The sequence below is a fragment of the Gobio gobio genome (assembly GCF_949357685.1).
Source record: "Gobio gobio genome assembly, chromosome: 7".
NCBI lineage: Eukaryota > Metazoa > Chordata > Actinopteri > Cypriniformes > Gobionidae > Gobio > Gobio gobio.
The window spans coordinates 38,702,361-38,715,001 of record NC_137103.1 but is presented as its reverse complement, the minus strand read 5'-3'; the positions used below and the strand labels follow the sequence as shown (position 1 = coordinate 38,715,001).

General features: G+C 39.2%; 1 protein-coding gene across 2 annotated transcripts in view; it reads right to left on the bottom strand.

Annotated features, from left to right (window-relative positions):
* Nucleotides 1-12,641, bottom strand: part of plcl1 (phospholipase C like 1) — a 74,507-nt gene extending 61,866 nt beyond the window's left edge. The window contains exon 1 of one of the 2 annotated variants that reach the window (XM_079822117.1): nucleotides 11,929-12,641. In XM_079822117.1, coding sequence (XP_079678243.1) covers nucleotides 11,929-12,102 — 174 coding nt within the window. In that variant the 5' untranslated portion in view covers nucleotides 12,103-12,641. The remainder of the gene's footprint in view (nucleotides 1-11,928) is intronic. The other variant, XM_079822118.1, reaches the window with a different exon arrangement.

The following is a 12,641-nucleotide window of genomic DNA, read 5'->3' as shown; positions in this document are numbered from 1 at the left end:
AATGCAAAGCCATGTGCTAGACAGACAAGCCATGTGCTAGACAGAGGTAGATGGATATCTGACAGAAAAAGAAATTTAATCTATGCATCCAGTAGTATGCAGTTACTCATAAAAGGTTAACAATCTGATTTTGAATGGTTGCTTTTATTAAAACTTTCACATGCAAGTTTAAAATATTCTAGCTGATCCAGATGATCACGTGATGCACGGAACATTCTAATCACACCGGTGTGATCTGTCTTGTGTCATTGTACACGTCAAAGGGTTAATGATGCAAAACTGTCTGCCTCCATCGCTCTCTAGTTTATCTGATAAATCTATGCATGTCTGCAGGCCTGATCCTTTCTGCCATGCCTGTTTTGGTTTCATCCTGTTTGTCTGTTTGTCTACATCCCTCCCTGAAAAAAACTATAGGGATCAGATAAATCAGAGCAAGAGAGATGGAGAAACCGAGGCCAAAAGAGAGAGATAAGCCTGTGTTCTTGGCCGTGGTGATTTGTAACGTGTCAAACTGAAGTTCTCATAGGAGCGTTCTTGGATAGCAGGGAGTGTGCAGAGATGGAGATCCAGCAATAGAGACAGAGAGACACGAAGGGAGAGATGGATAAAGCTAAAAAAAGCAGATATTTCCTATTTATTACTATGGAAACTGCCCAACCTGCCTCTTTTAAGAGTCAAAGATCACAGAGTCACTGGCACTTTCAATCCTGGTGCGGAGCAGGAAATGTCTACTCTGCGACTTACAAGCTTCACTGATGGAGAAGAAGAAATGTGAAAGTGAGCGAATGAACCTCAGCCAAAACAACAAAAGAACAAATGATGGGAAAATGAGGGGAGAACAACTGCATGAAGACTAAAAACTGCCAATTGAAATGTTCAAGCCAAAATCAGACATGCATGAGTATAGTGGCATTATGAGTAATCAGATATAATAGTCAACAAAGTTTTGTTTTGGATACAAGGACAGACTTGTAACTGGGTTCGGTTTGAGGTTTTGAACTGGAAGAGTCTGGAAAGACATGGAAAGAATTAGACCAAAAAGATACATATTATAAGTGCGATTACAACACACTTTCAGAATTCAAGCACAAGTGGATGTACTTTCGTCTTCCCAAATTTTCCATCTGTTTCACGGTCTTTTAATTATTTTGTCGGTTCCCCCAGCTAAGACAATGGCTAGCTTTACACGCACAAAATGAAGCAAAACACACAAAAATTTCACATTTAACCATCTGCTCAATTGAAGGAATATTCCAGGATAAATGCAACAGTTCTGTGGCCTGCTGTCGGTTTCCACAGAAAATAATTCCAACTCATCCTTCAAATATATATATATAAACAGAAAAAATTGGTTTACAGTAATGCACTTACAATGGAAAATGAGCAAGCAGGCCGGGGGGTTAAAAACAGATATGTGCAGCTCATTATTTTGCTTTTACCGGTAGATGAATGTTTTCAGTTAAATAATGCTTGTCATTTAAGCTGTAAAATGTTCTACTCATTTAGGTGGATAAAACAAGGAACATTTTATAGGGGGAAAAAAAGGTTTCCATCAAATTAAATGTGAATTTTGATTTATGCACAATTCCAAAAAATATATCATTTTATTCAGGGGTTTGTTTGTTTTTTGCATTTCAAGCATTTCACATTGAAATTTTATGTGATTCAAAATTTGCCTAAAACATTTAGAAAGCCTGTGATGGTCATGCCAGAAGCTTAAATACTCAATATACCTTCAAACAGACATGTTACGTTAACAAATGTGATCACTAGAGATGTCGCAGGATACTGATTTGATAACCATGATACTTAAAAACATTTATATAGATATCATGTTGATACTACACATAATAATATCGTAAATAATCCAAGACCAGTAACCTTCTGGTTGACAGCATAAGTAGGTGGCGGTATTTCACCTTAACGGTGGTTGCCACAGGTCATAAAACAAAAATGGAAGAAGAGGCAGCATGTAGATACAACTGCCACACAAAATCATGTAGGAGGAAATGACAAATGAAAACAAGACACTCTACCCACACCTGAGAAATGTCACCAGTGTAGTGAAGCTGCAAGATTCTGGATAAATTGAGAATCACAATTTTTTTGTTTGTTAAATTGGCAGACCACGATTCTGAATAGACAACTGTCTCCTTTCCACCAATCAGCTGGTGTGTGGTGGGCATTCTGGCGCAATATGGCTGCTGTCGCATCATCCAGGTGGATGCTGCACATTGGTGGGGGTTGAGGAGATTCCCCCCTTCTCTTCTTTGAGTACCCAGAAAAGCGCTATATAAATGTAACAAATTATTATTATTAAACAAATTAACATATCGTTTAATATAAATTCTAACCAAAACAGATCTGAATGTCAAAGGTCTAATAGACAAAGCTGAATTTAAGAATAAGATCGCATCTTTAAGCGATCGTGCAGCTCTACAGTGTAGGAATTTGTTGGATTCTGTTAAAAAAAATGGTTCTCCTTCTCCCTACACTCGTATGAGTGTGCGTCCTTGGACAAAAAGAGAAAAAACAAAAAGAAAAGATTAAAGGTGATTTTGACTGATAGCATTATTTCTACATTTCTGTAGATTCCTTAGATTATCAAAAAATAAACCCAAACAGGGCGAACACAAATGTCCTTTTTTTGTTGTAATATCTGTCCTACCCGTACATTGTAAGTGCATTACTGTACACACAATGATTGTATGTTTTTAAAGGCTGAGGGACAAGACCATGGTAATCCACTGCATGCCAAATTGTATTAAATTGTATTTAACCTGGAATATTCTAATGTCTGCCTCTGGTTGTCCACCTTTTCATCTTGTTTACCCTTTCACTGCTACTCAGAGACTGTGAGTAGATGAGGAGAAGATTAGAAATGTAATCCTGTTACAGAAACTGCGTTCAGGAACTATCTCTCATAGCATGCCATATTGTATCTAAACATACTCTCTCAACTGTCAAAGGACCAAACGCTGCTTTTATCTGCGGAAGGAGGAATGAAAATAAGAATTTAAAGTAGGAAATTAGTGCTTGTGCATGGAGAATCTCTCCATGCACAATGGAGAGAATAATGTTGTTATTCGCAGGGAGAGCATTTGGGTGAAACTCAGCGGAACTCTTAAGTGTTCCTTGTAATTCTTCCAAAGTGAAATATCACATTCCCACAGAGACACACGCCAGGCTTTGCTTTAAAGAGAGGAACAAGAACATGAGAGCATGTTGGGTAGACCTCAGCTGACACAGTTGTGACCACACCCCAGACTACAAAACCGCTTTCTGCATGTCAATGAACACTGAGGTGGATTGTGTCAGGCCCATCGGTTGCCATGGTAGCCCAACTGTGTGTGCCAGTGATTTCCTTGGCGAGTTGGAGTGAAATCATCGCAATTCAGAATCCAAGATTACATTCTTGCTGGCCTGCCCTTTATATTCTTGGGCACACTCTTGCGGAAAGACTGTACAACACATGCACTAGACACAACAATCGCTTTAATGGTAAATGAAACGACAAGCAAACAACATATTACAAACTTGTACTATATGTTAACTATAAAATCAGACAAGCATGAATTTTACTGTAAAGTTTATAATAGAAGTCTATGGGCCAAAACATAGCATGTCACAAATGTTCATAAAAGACACGCCATTTAGACACATTACAAATGTTATAATGAGATGGGTGTGATTTTTTGCTGAATTCTAATTTGGAAACAAAAAAAATAACTAATTTGTGCTTCACTGACCAAAACCACTGAACATTTGATGAGCATGTCATCTAGCATGCTGAGAACATTTGTCTCTAGGGTCTCAGTCAGTCTTCTCAGACATTTGCTTGTACCCTGTGCGCCATGCCCAGGGAGGGCTGGGGAACTTCTATGACAAACTGCAGGCTCGAATAACAGAGTAAATTTCACCCTGTCAGGCTGAGAACTTCATCCAAGAGGTGCATACACAACAATGTAAAGAACCTGAACAGATACACTTGTCCTTTTCGAGTCACCTCATCCCTCATTTGTTTACCATGCATCACGGAAGACATGTTTGTGACCATATCTCTGTGTGTTAGCCCCAAACATCTAACACTCGCCAAACATCCCCCTACCGCCAAAGCTCACTTCTCTGTAGGCTGTGGTTGACCATGGGAGAAGTTCTAATTCGGCTGCTCTCAGTTGAGTACCCACATGCCGAGCTCCACCCTAAAGCGTGCTCTAGAGATTAAATTTACTAACCATCTATTTCAACACCCCTCCTTCTCATTCAGCTTCTTCATATTTTCATGCTATCATACGATCTGTTGTTCTCTATTTCCTGTCTACGCCTAAGCACGCATGGCTTTCCCTTGTCACTCCTGTTTAGAGTCACACTCTGACATTTGTAGTATACCTTTGCCTTGCTCCACCCCCTAAAGTCCCCTTTTTAAATATTGTTGTTATCATAATGGGAACATACAATGAAGTACAGTGCAGATTGCAGATGTAACTAAAAGGGTGCACTAGACAAGCTCAACATCAGCTGTGGTTTGGGTGTTACTAAACAGGAAGCTATAAACAGATAGTTCCTTCAGCTATCACACTCCTTCACCCCTGAGAATCTCTCCATTAATTTTTTGTATCACCTCCTGACGTCTTTGCATTCCAGCTGGCTCCACACCAAGTAGTGATGATAACCGTAAAAAAAATGCTACTTGAAATTATCAAATGCTGACACAACAACCAAGGGCAGCTAGCTTCAAAATTTGGGTAATGATGTTTTGAACTTCACAATAGTCTTCAGCTTTTGGCAATTTGTCTAAAAACAAATTTTGGCATTACTTTGCCTTTTCTTCACAAGCCTCGACTCAAACAGAGTGGCCAAACAAGGAAAACTTTCTGCCCAGTTTTCATCTGGCACTGAAAAAAAAAAAAAAAATGTTAATGAGACAAAGGGCCCTATTTTAACGATCTGAGTGCATGGTCTGAAGCGCATGGTGCAGGTGCACTTAGGGCGTGTCCGAATCCACTTTTGCTAGTTTAACGACGGAAAAAAAGGTTGGTGCGCCAGGAGCATGGTCTGAAAGGGTTGTACCTAGTCTCTTAATGAGTCATGGGTGTGTTTTGGGCGTAACGTGCAGTAAACCATCTCCCAATCCCTTTAAAAGCTAGTTTTGCACCATGGCGGATTCGCTATTTACATGGCAGAATTTGCGAGCGGAAAGACTGAACACTTCTCCAGAGAGGAATCTTTTTATTTTTAATATTTATACATGTTTGTGTGCTGCTGCGTGTGTCTCTGTGTGTGTGATAAGCAGAGTGTACGCACGTTGTGCTTTAAATAACAAAAAATACAGCGCTATTGACTTTAGACCAGGTTTTTGTTGGTTAAAGGTCGGGTAGGTAAGAATGATCTAAAACACTTGTCCAATTTTGTTTAAAATTTCTTTATATGTCAATACATAATTAAAATTTAAGTACTCTGAAAAAGAGAGTATAAAAATCGAGTGACTCTAGACTTTTTGATCTGCAATAAACACCGCTCATTATTTTCGTTCGGGCCGAAACAAGTGATTGGCTTGGGCGACTGTCACTCTCTCTCTCGCTACCATGGCTACCGCCGCTTTTGCTCCAGGATCTGCCCACATGCGTGCGCCCCAGTGTTGCCAAGTCGGGCTACTTCAAACACTGTTGCCGCGGGCTGTTTTTCATGTCCGCGGGTTGAAGCGACCCCAATTATGTGATATTTTGCCCCGGGATTTGCGAATTTTAGCAGGCAGCCCTACCAAAAAGTAGGTACACGTAGCTGCCTAATATAGCTAACATAACATTACCTAGCATAAAGTTACAATGTTATACACTTAGCGAACCATTAGTAGAGATGATAAATACTCAATATGCTTAGCTCAAGTTGATCACTGTCGTGTTGAATTTCGCAAAATGTAACTTTAGATAACAAAATGCATGTGTAAAAGCTAGTACACCGCATCCAGGAACTTTTTTTAGAACTAAGTTAGATTTAGCTACTACCCTCTGTCTAAACTCTTTTACCATGTTCACCGGGAACTTTACCTGCACGTTTATTTCGGCCCTTGGTTTGTTTTTATATACTCTACCAATGTTAATGATAAAGTTAGATTTTTTATTACATGTGATTCTGACATGATGTCACTACATGCACTTCTTCTCCGCTCGCCTCAGGTAAATAATGCGTCTTTCAGCTGAGCTGATCGTGGTCGGCGTAGCGCGTTCATGTGTTTTGGGGGCGTGGCTTTGGAAAGAACCTAGAAGGGAGAAGGTGGAGTGAATGGAAATAATGAGCTGTCTTTAAAACAGTCGTGAGAGGTCTACAGACACTCAATTTTTATACTTTCTTTTTCTGAGTACTTACATTTTAATTATGTATTGATATATAAAGAAAGTTTAAACAAATTTGGAAAAAAAGTTTTTTAACCAAATCCTACCTACCCTACCTTTAATGCTTCAAAATAGCAACGTGCCAACAATACGCCCGAGCACATCTCGAACACACCCCATGGGCGAACAGATGGGCAAGAGTGTGTTTGCTATTTAAACAATGTGGCGCTGGACGTGAAAATGATAACTGCCTGCCGTTGCATTGCACCAAGTGTATGATAGGGCCCATAGTCTTCAGGGTGCAGGCACCTGAGGTACTTCTAGGAAACAGAGCCAAGTTCACTGAAATACACACAAAGAAAAGTCCAAATTTGCACCCTCTAATAAAAGAATGTGTATACTTTCCAATTGACACCTAGACCGCGATAGTGGTCGCCATACTCATCTAGTTTTCCACATAGATTTGGATCATAAACCAACTTGTATAACAGACACACAAAAAACACACACTAGACCACATGATCACAAGAGAGGCCCCAGAGACTTAGATGAGCACTTGTGTCAGATAGGAAGGATAACAGCATTCAGTGGATTGTGGCACCAGTATCTGAGTGACACTAGAGGACAGAGAGTCCAGTCTGCCTTCAGGACATCGTCAAACTCACATACACAGGCCTACTTAACCACAAAGTCAGTCACACAAAGTCAGCCACACAGTGTCATAGCAGCTACATTGTCATTGATCTTGACTAGCAGCCAGTGACGCATTTTAAACAATCACTGTCCAGAACAGAGCGCAACAATGCAGAACAAAGTTTACTGTGATCAAAAAGATCAAAAAACATGTCAAATTACTAAATTGGACAACAATGAATAATGGATCCTACGGTGGGGCCTGAGGGTTTCTTCACAGCAAGTATTTTACAAAGTGTTTAATATCATAATAGAATTTAGATGTTGTTAAATTCTGACTAGTTCATTCTTCAAAACCTCTCCTTTTGTGTTCCACAGAAGAAAGTCATTCTGTTGTGGAACAACATGAGGGGAAGTGATGACAGAATTAACATTTTTGGATGAACCCATCTTCGAGTGAGAGATGTATTTTTTATTTTTGTTTGCATGAGAAAACTGTGGGGAGAGAAAAACATGGAGGGGGAAGGGAGTAAAAAGTGGGGCAGAGATTGGCAAGAACGAAAAGGAAATGAGAGAGAATCTTGAAATACAGCAAATAAGGTGAAATGTGAGGTAGAGATTATATGGAAGACTGTAATGGACACACAATACTTAGCCGTGGTCAGACAGCACTGATTAAAATGGAAAGTGCTCACGAGGCTGAGAAAACGAGCAAGGTGTTCCCCAGGGTTCTGTACTTGAGCTTCCCCAAGTTTGTTTTTCTGCTCAACTGTCAAAACTCACTAAAGCTCCTCTGAAATTTACAGAGTGGTTTCCTATTTCCACATGAAAATCACATCAAAACACACGGTTTAAACTTTAAAGTAACCGAGTAACTGTACTTCATACTATTCTTAAAAGATTAGTTCACTTTAAAATGAAAATTACCCCACGATTTACTCACCCTCAAGACACCCTAGCTGTATATGACTTTCTTCTTTCTGATGAACACAATTGGAGTCATATGAATAAATATCCTGATGTTTCCAAGCTTTATAATGGCAGAGGATGGGACTCACGAGTTTGATGCTCAAAGAAGTGCATCCATCCATCATAAACATACTCCACAAGGTTCCGGGGGGTTAATAAAGGCCTTCTGAAGCGAAGCGATGCATATGTGTAAGAAAAATATCCATATTTAACACATTATAAAGTAAAATATCTAGCTTCCGCCAGACCGCCTTCTGTGTGGGGTACGTTTATTATGGATGGATGCACTTTTTTGAGCTTCAAACTCGTGGGCCCCGTTCACTGCCATTATAAAGTTTGAGGGTGAGTAAATCATGGAGTAATTTTCATTTTAAAGTGAACTAATCAAGTACTATTATGCATTTTCTGTGAAATTTCCTTTATTCAAGTACTGCAGAATATTAGGGGTGTAACAATATATTGTGTTACAATATATTGCAATACAAAAATGCAACAATATGTATCGTGGATAGTGAGAATCTGTTACTGTGAGAGAAAAAATTCAAGTTTACAGTTTTAGTGTCAGTAGTACTACACTAAACTACTATATACAATGTTGAATATAATGTAAAAATGCAATGGGGGGGATATGTGTGGGTCCTGATAATGCCAAATGTCTTATGTTACCAGTAAAAAGTGGCCTACATTATTTTAAATATATCTAGTCGTCAGTGACAGAGTGAAAGCATATTAGTCTAAAATAATTTTGTATTTTCAGCTTCAGAATCATGAATATTTTTATTATGGTTTCACCATTGTCCTGTGCATTGGGTTATCAGCACCAAGTCCAATCCTGTTAATTTCTAACCAATGTAATACCAAATTTAGCATTTTAACCTTTTACCATATCTTGGAGTATCGCAATAAAATCTTATTGTGAGTTCAGTGTCTTATACAGATATACAGTATGTATCGAACCATGCCATGAGGGTCACGTTGATTGTTGAAAATCTGTTGATTGATTTCTAGAGCTAACAAAAACATTTTCATTTTAAATAATTAAGTAAAAGTAAATTCAACATTTTGCATGCACTTTGTTTATGAATGGATACTTATAATGGACTAATATAGTGTCAAATTTGGACAGTGGGCAGCAAGTACTCGCACTCCTACTTAACACCTCTTCCATTTTCCACACACAATGAAATGTATGTAGGCCCTTAATTTCTTTTATTCAAACACAAGAAAGCAAGTACCTTCAAAATCAGCAGGTCAACAAGTGGCTATTATCCAGATTGTCTCTTGAGCAACACATTAATATACTGTTAACAAATGCAAACTCTGTCAGCAATCCAAGAACACATGTATAGCAAATTAATATGGGAAACTTTACATCATTTATCAATTAGTTACATCCCAAATCAATTAGTTTGTACTATTATCATTGCCTGCTCAGGTTCAACTCCACACTGATGTGCACTCTTACTCATGCACTACTGCGCGGCGAGATCACTGTAGATATCAGGCAAGCAACAAGTTCTCAAGTCTGTATTAAATAGGTGTAAGTTCTACATCCATTTAAAAACCAATGATAGCTCTGGACATTGTCTTGGAGGGCTGCGTACATTGGCTGAGGGACAGGGAACATTACTCACATTCTGGATGTGAAACAAACTGAACCAAGAACCCGGTCTGGGATGAGTCACATATGAACGCTGCCCCCTCTCTCCGCTCTATCGACAGTGCCTGTCACTGACATCATCAGCTCCTTTGCCATCTGTCAATTATCCTGAGCCACTTCCTGCTCACTGAACTAAGAGAGCCTATTCAAGACCTGTGAGTGCAGTCTTAACGTTCTTTACTGGTTCTATGGTTCCATGAAGAGCCTTTCACATCCATATAACTTTCTATTACACAAAAGGTTCTTAATAGTGGAAAAAAGGTTGTAAGGTTAAAGGAACTGCATACTGAAAGTTTCTTTGAGGAACCAAAAATGGTTCTTCTGTGGCATTGCTGTGAAATCCCTCTTTTAGAACCTTTATTTTTAAGAGTGTTCTTAAATTGGTTATGGGTAGCACACGAATTACAGTCTTGTGAGTTACAGTGGCACCAGCTTTGCTGGAGGCCCTTATTGTCGCAAATGCAACATTTTATGTCAAAACTAGAAATAACATTGCAAAAAAGTTGCAATTATGACCACAAAACACACAGATAACATTTTGTGTCACAGATGTGGCGACAGTTACTTGCAGAGGTGTTTTATAAATGTTACGTATGCAGAGACTCATAGCTGGAGGCCCCTCAGTCAGTCACTGGCCCCGTTGGCTTGCTTCGTAATCCTTCTCCCTAATCATGCTGAAGATAATTGGCTGACCTTCACTGCAAAGTACTGATGGAGAGCCATTGATGCATTAGTCCATAACACTGGATCCATTATTATCTAAAGCATTAGTAAACCCAAGACCCTAAGGGCATTTGTGTGTTTCAAACATGTCTGGCTGTTGATCTGACCTCTTGACATGTCATTTTATTCAGGGATCCTTGTAAATGCTGAGAAAGTTCTTACATAATACCTCTGTTTAGCCATTTTCTGGTTTATTCTTACAAAAATGGAAGTGTTTCAGGCCAGCCTTTAGGTCACAATGGTCTTGCAGTTTACATACTGTAACAACCATTGAGTGGAAAACGGCCTCTGGCACGTTTCGTTTCACTGATTTTTTATTTTTTTTTGTAAAAGGGGACAAAAATGCTTCCATCCAAGTAAAGCAGACGTTACTTAATGATTAGCGATCTAGTGACTTGCAAAATCTTACCTGCACTAAAAAAAAACTAATGCTTTTGACCCTATGTGGATGATAGACAAGTAAATGCCATTAAAATCTGTGAAGGTCTTTAAGAACATTAACTCATGGCAATATCACAATTACTTAAAGGCATGACAGTATTTCTCTTGTAGTTAAATTCCTACTGTCATCAGGTGAGGATGTGTGAATTCAGCAAGAAACAAGAAATATCAAGTTAAAGGTTCAACTGCAACAGTTATATTTATGGATATACTTAACATTATTTCTATTCATAAGGAATGCTAATATCAGTTTTCTGGGTGTGAATCTACAACAATGGTTGCTAAATGGATTACAGGTCTGTTCTGGGTCACAGACAGCAGAGAAAAACAATACTAAAAATAAGTTATTAACATGTAATTAACCATATCATTTATAGTTAACTTTTCAATAAAAAATGTGTTGTGGTCACACTTTATATTAAGTGTCCTTAACTACTATGTACTTGCATAAAAAAATAAGTACAATAAGGAATTATTGTGTTGATGTATTGCAAAACACTTGTTCTGCTATTGAGGTGGGATACGGGTAAGGTTAGGGACGGGTTTGGTGGTATGGGTAGGTTTAAGAGTGGGTTAAGGTGTAAGGTGTAACTCAACAAAGTAGTTACAGACATTATTTACAGCTGTTATTAAATGCAGGTATTGCAGGTACACAATAAGTGCATTGTATCAAATGATTAATTTAGTAGTTAAAGACACTTGATATAAAGTGGGACCAATGTTGTTAATATCAAATGTTGTTCATTCAGTCAGTCATACTCTATTTAGCCAGAAATGACTTTTTACCAGAAGCGTAATATTAAAAAATTTCAATGTCCGATTTTAAGAACCTTTTTGTTAAGAGCAGTTTTGGTACCGAGTTTGGGTTGCTCTTAATGTGACGTCTGGGTCCTGAAGCAAAACTAGCTGAGAACCACTGGGCTACATCCTGTATACCAACCCCACAAGTTTTAACATTGCGTCCTTGATCAAGTCACAAACCGTGGCTTAAGGCAACTCCACGAGAACTGAACCTGTCATAACTTGTATGAACTACAAGGATACGGGCTGTTTCTTATACATGTTGATATATATACAATCTGAATTATTATTATTATGGTTTCATTTGAACAGACATGTACGATTCACACTACCAAACTCTTGACAACTCAGGCGTGTTTCTGCCATTACCTTAATGATGCTGCTCCTCCTCGGTGCCGTTTTCACCGACTCCAGGAGAGCCGCCTCATCGCGCTCCACCAGCGGCACGGCGACTCCACTCCGCCGGCCTGATCGAATCGCTCTCGGTGGGATGAACTCCGGAGCTCCATCTCCGCACACCCCGTCCTCGTAAGACTCCGACATCTCAAGAATGTGTTGGTTAGGAAATAAATATAATTTTTACCCTGATAAAGACGCACGTATTGGACCCAAGAACGTCCACATCCAACTCTTGATTTGCGTCTTTGGGTAGCCCCGGTAGTCCAATTTAACTTAATTGCGCAGACTGTACGGCAGGTTGAGAATGGATCTCGTTCCTTGAGTCCATCCTAAAGGAACTTTTGCCCGTCAAATAGCTCGAAGAACAAATGATATGTATAATAACTGACTCATGAATCATTCTCTTGCACAATAGGACACTTGCATCACCGCGCAACAAGTTAAAAAGCGCCGCCAGTACCTAACTTCTCTCACTGATCCAGTGTGCGCCAAACAATCTGACACGTGCAAAAATGCACAATTGTTTACAGATATGCAGAAGAACGGAGGGACTGCGGGTCATCAGATTCTAACGGGCATCAAAACAACCCCAAATGTGCGCGCTCTGTATCAGCATGATGGAAAAGAAACGCCGGAGTAATGGTTAGTGGATGTTGATCGCCTCATCTCACTGTGTGTTGTTT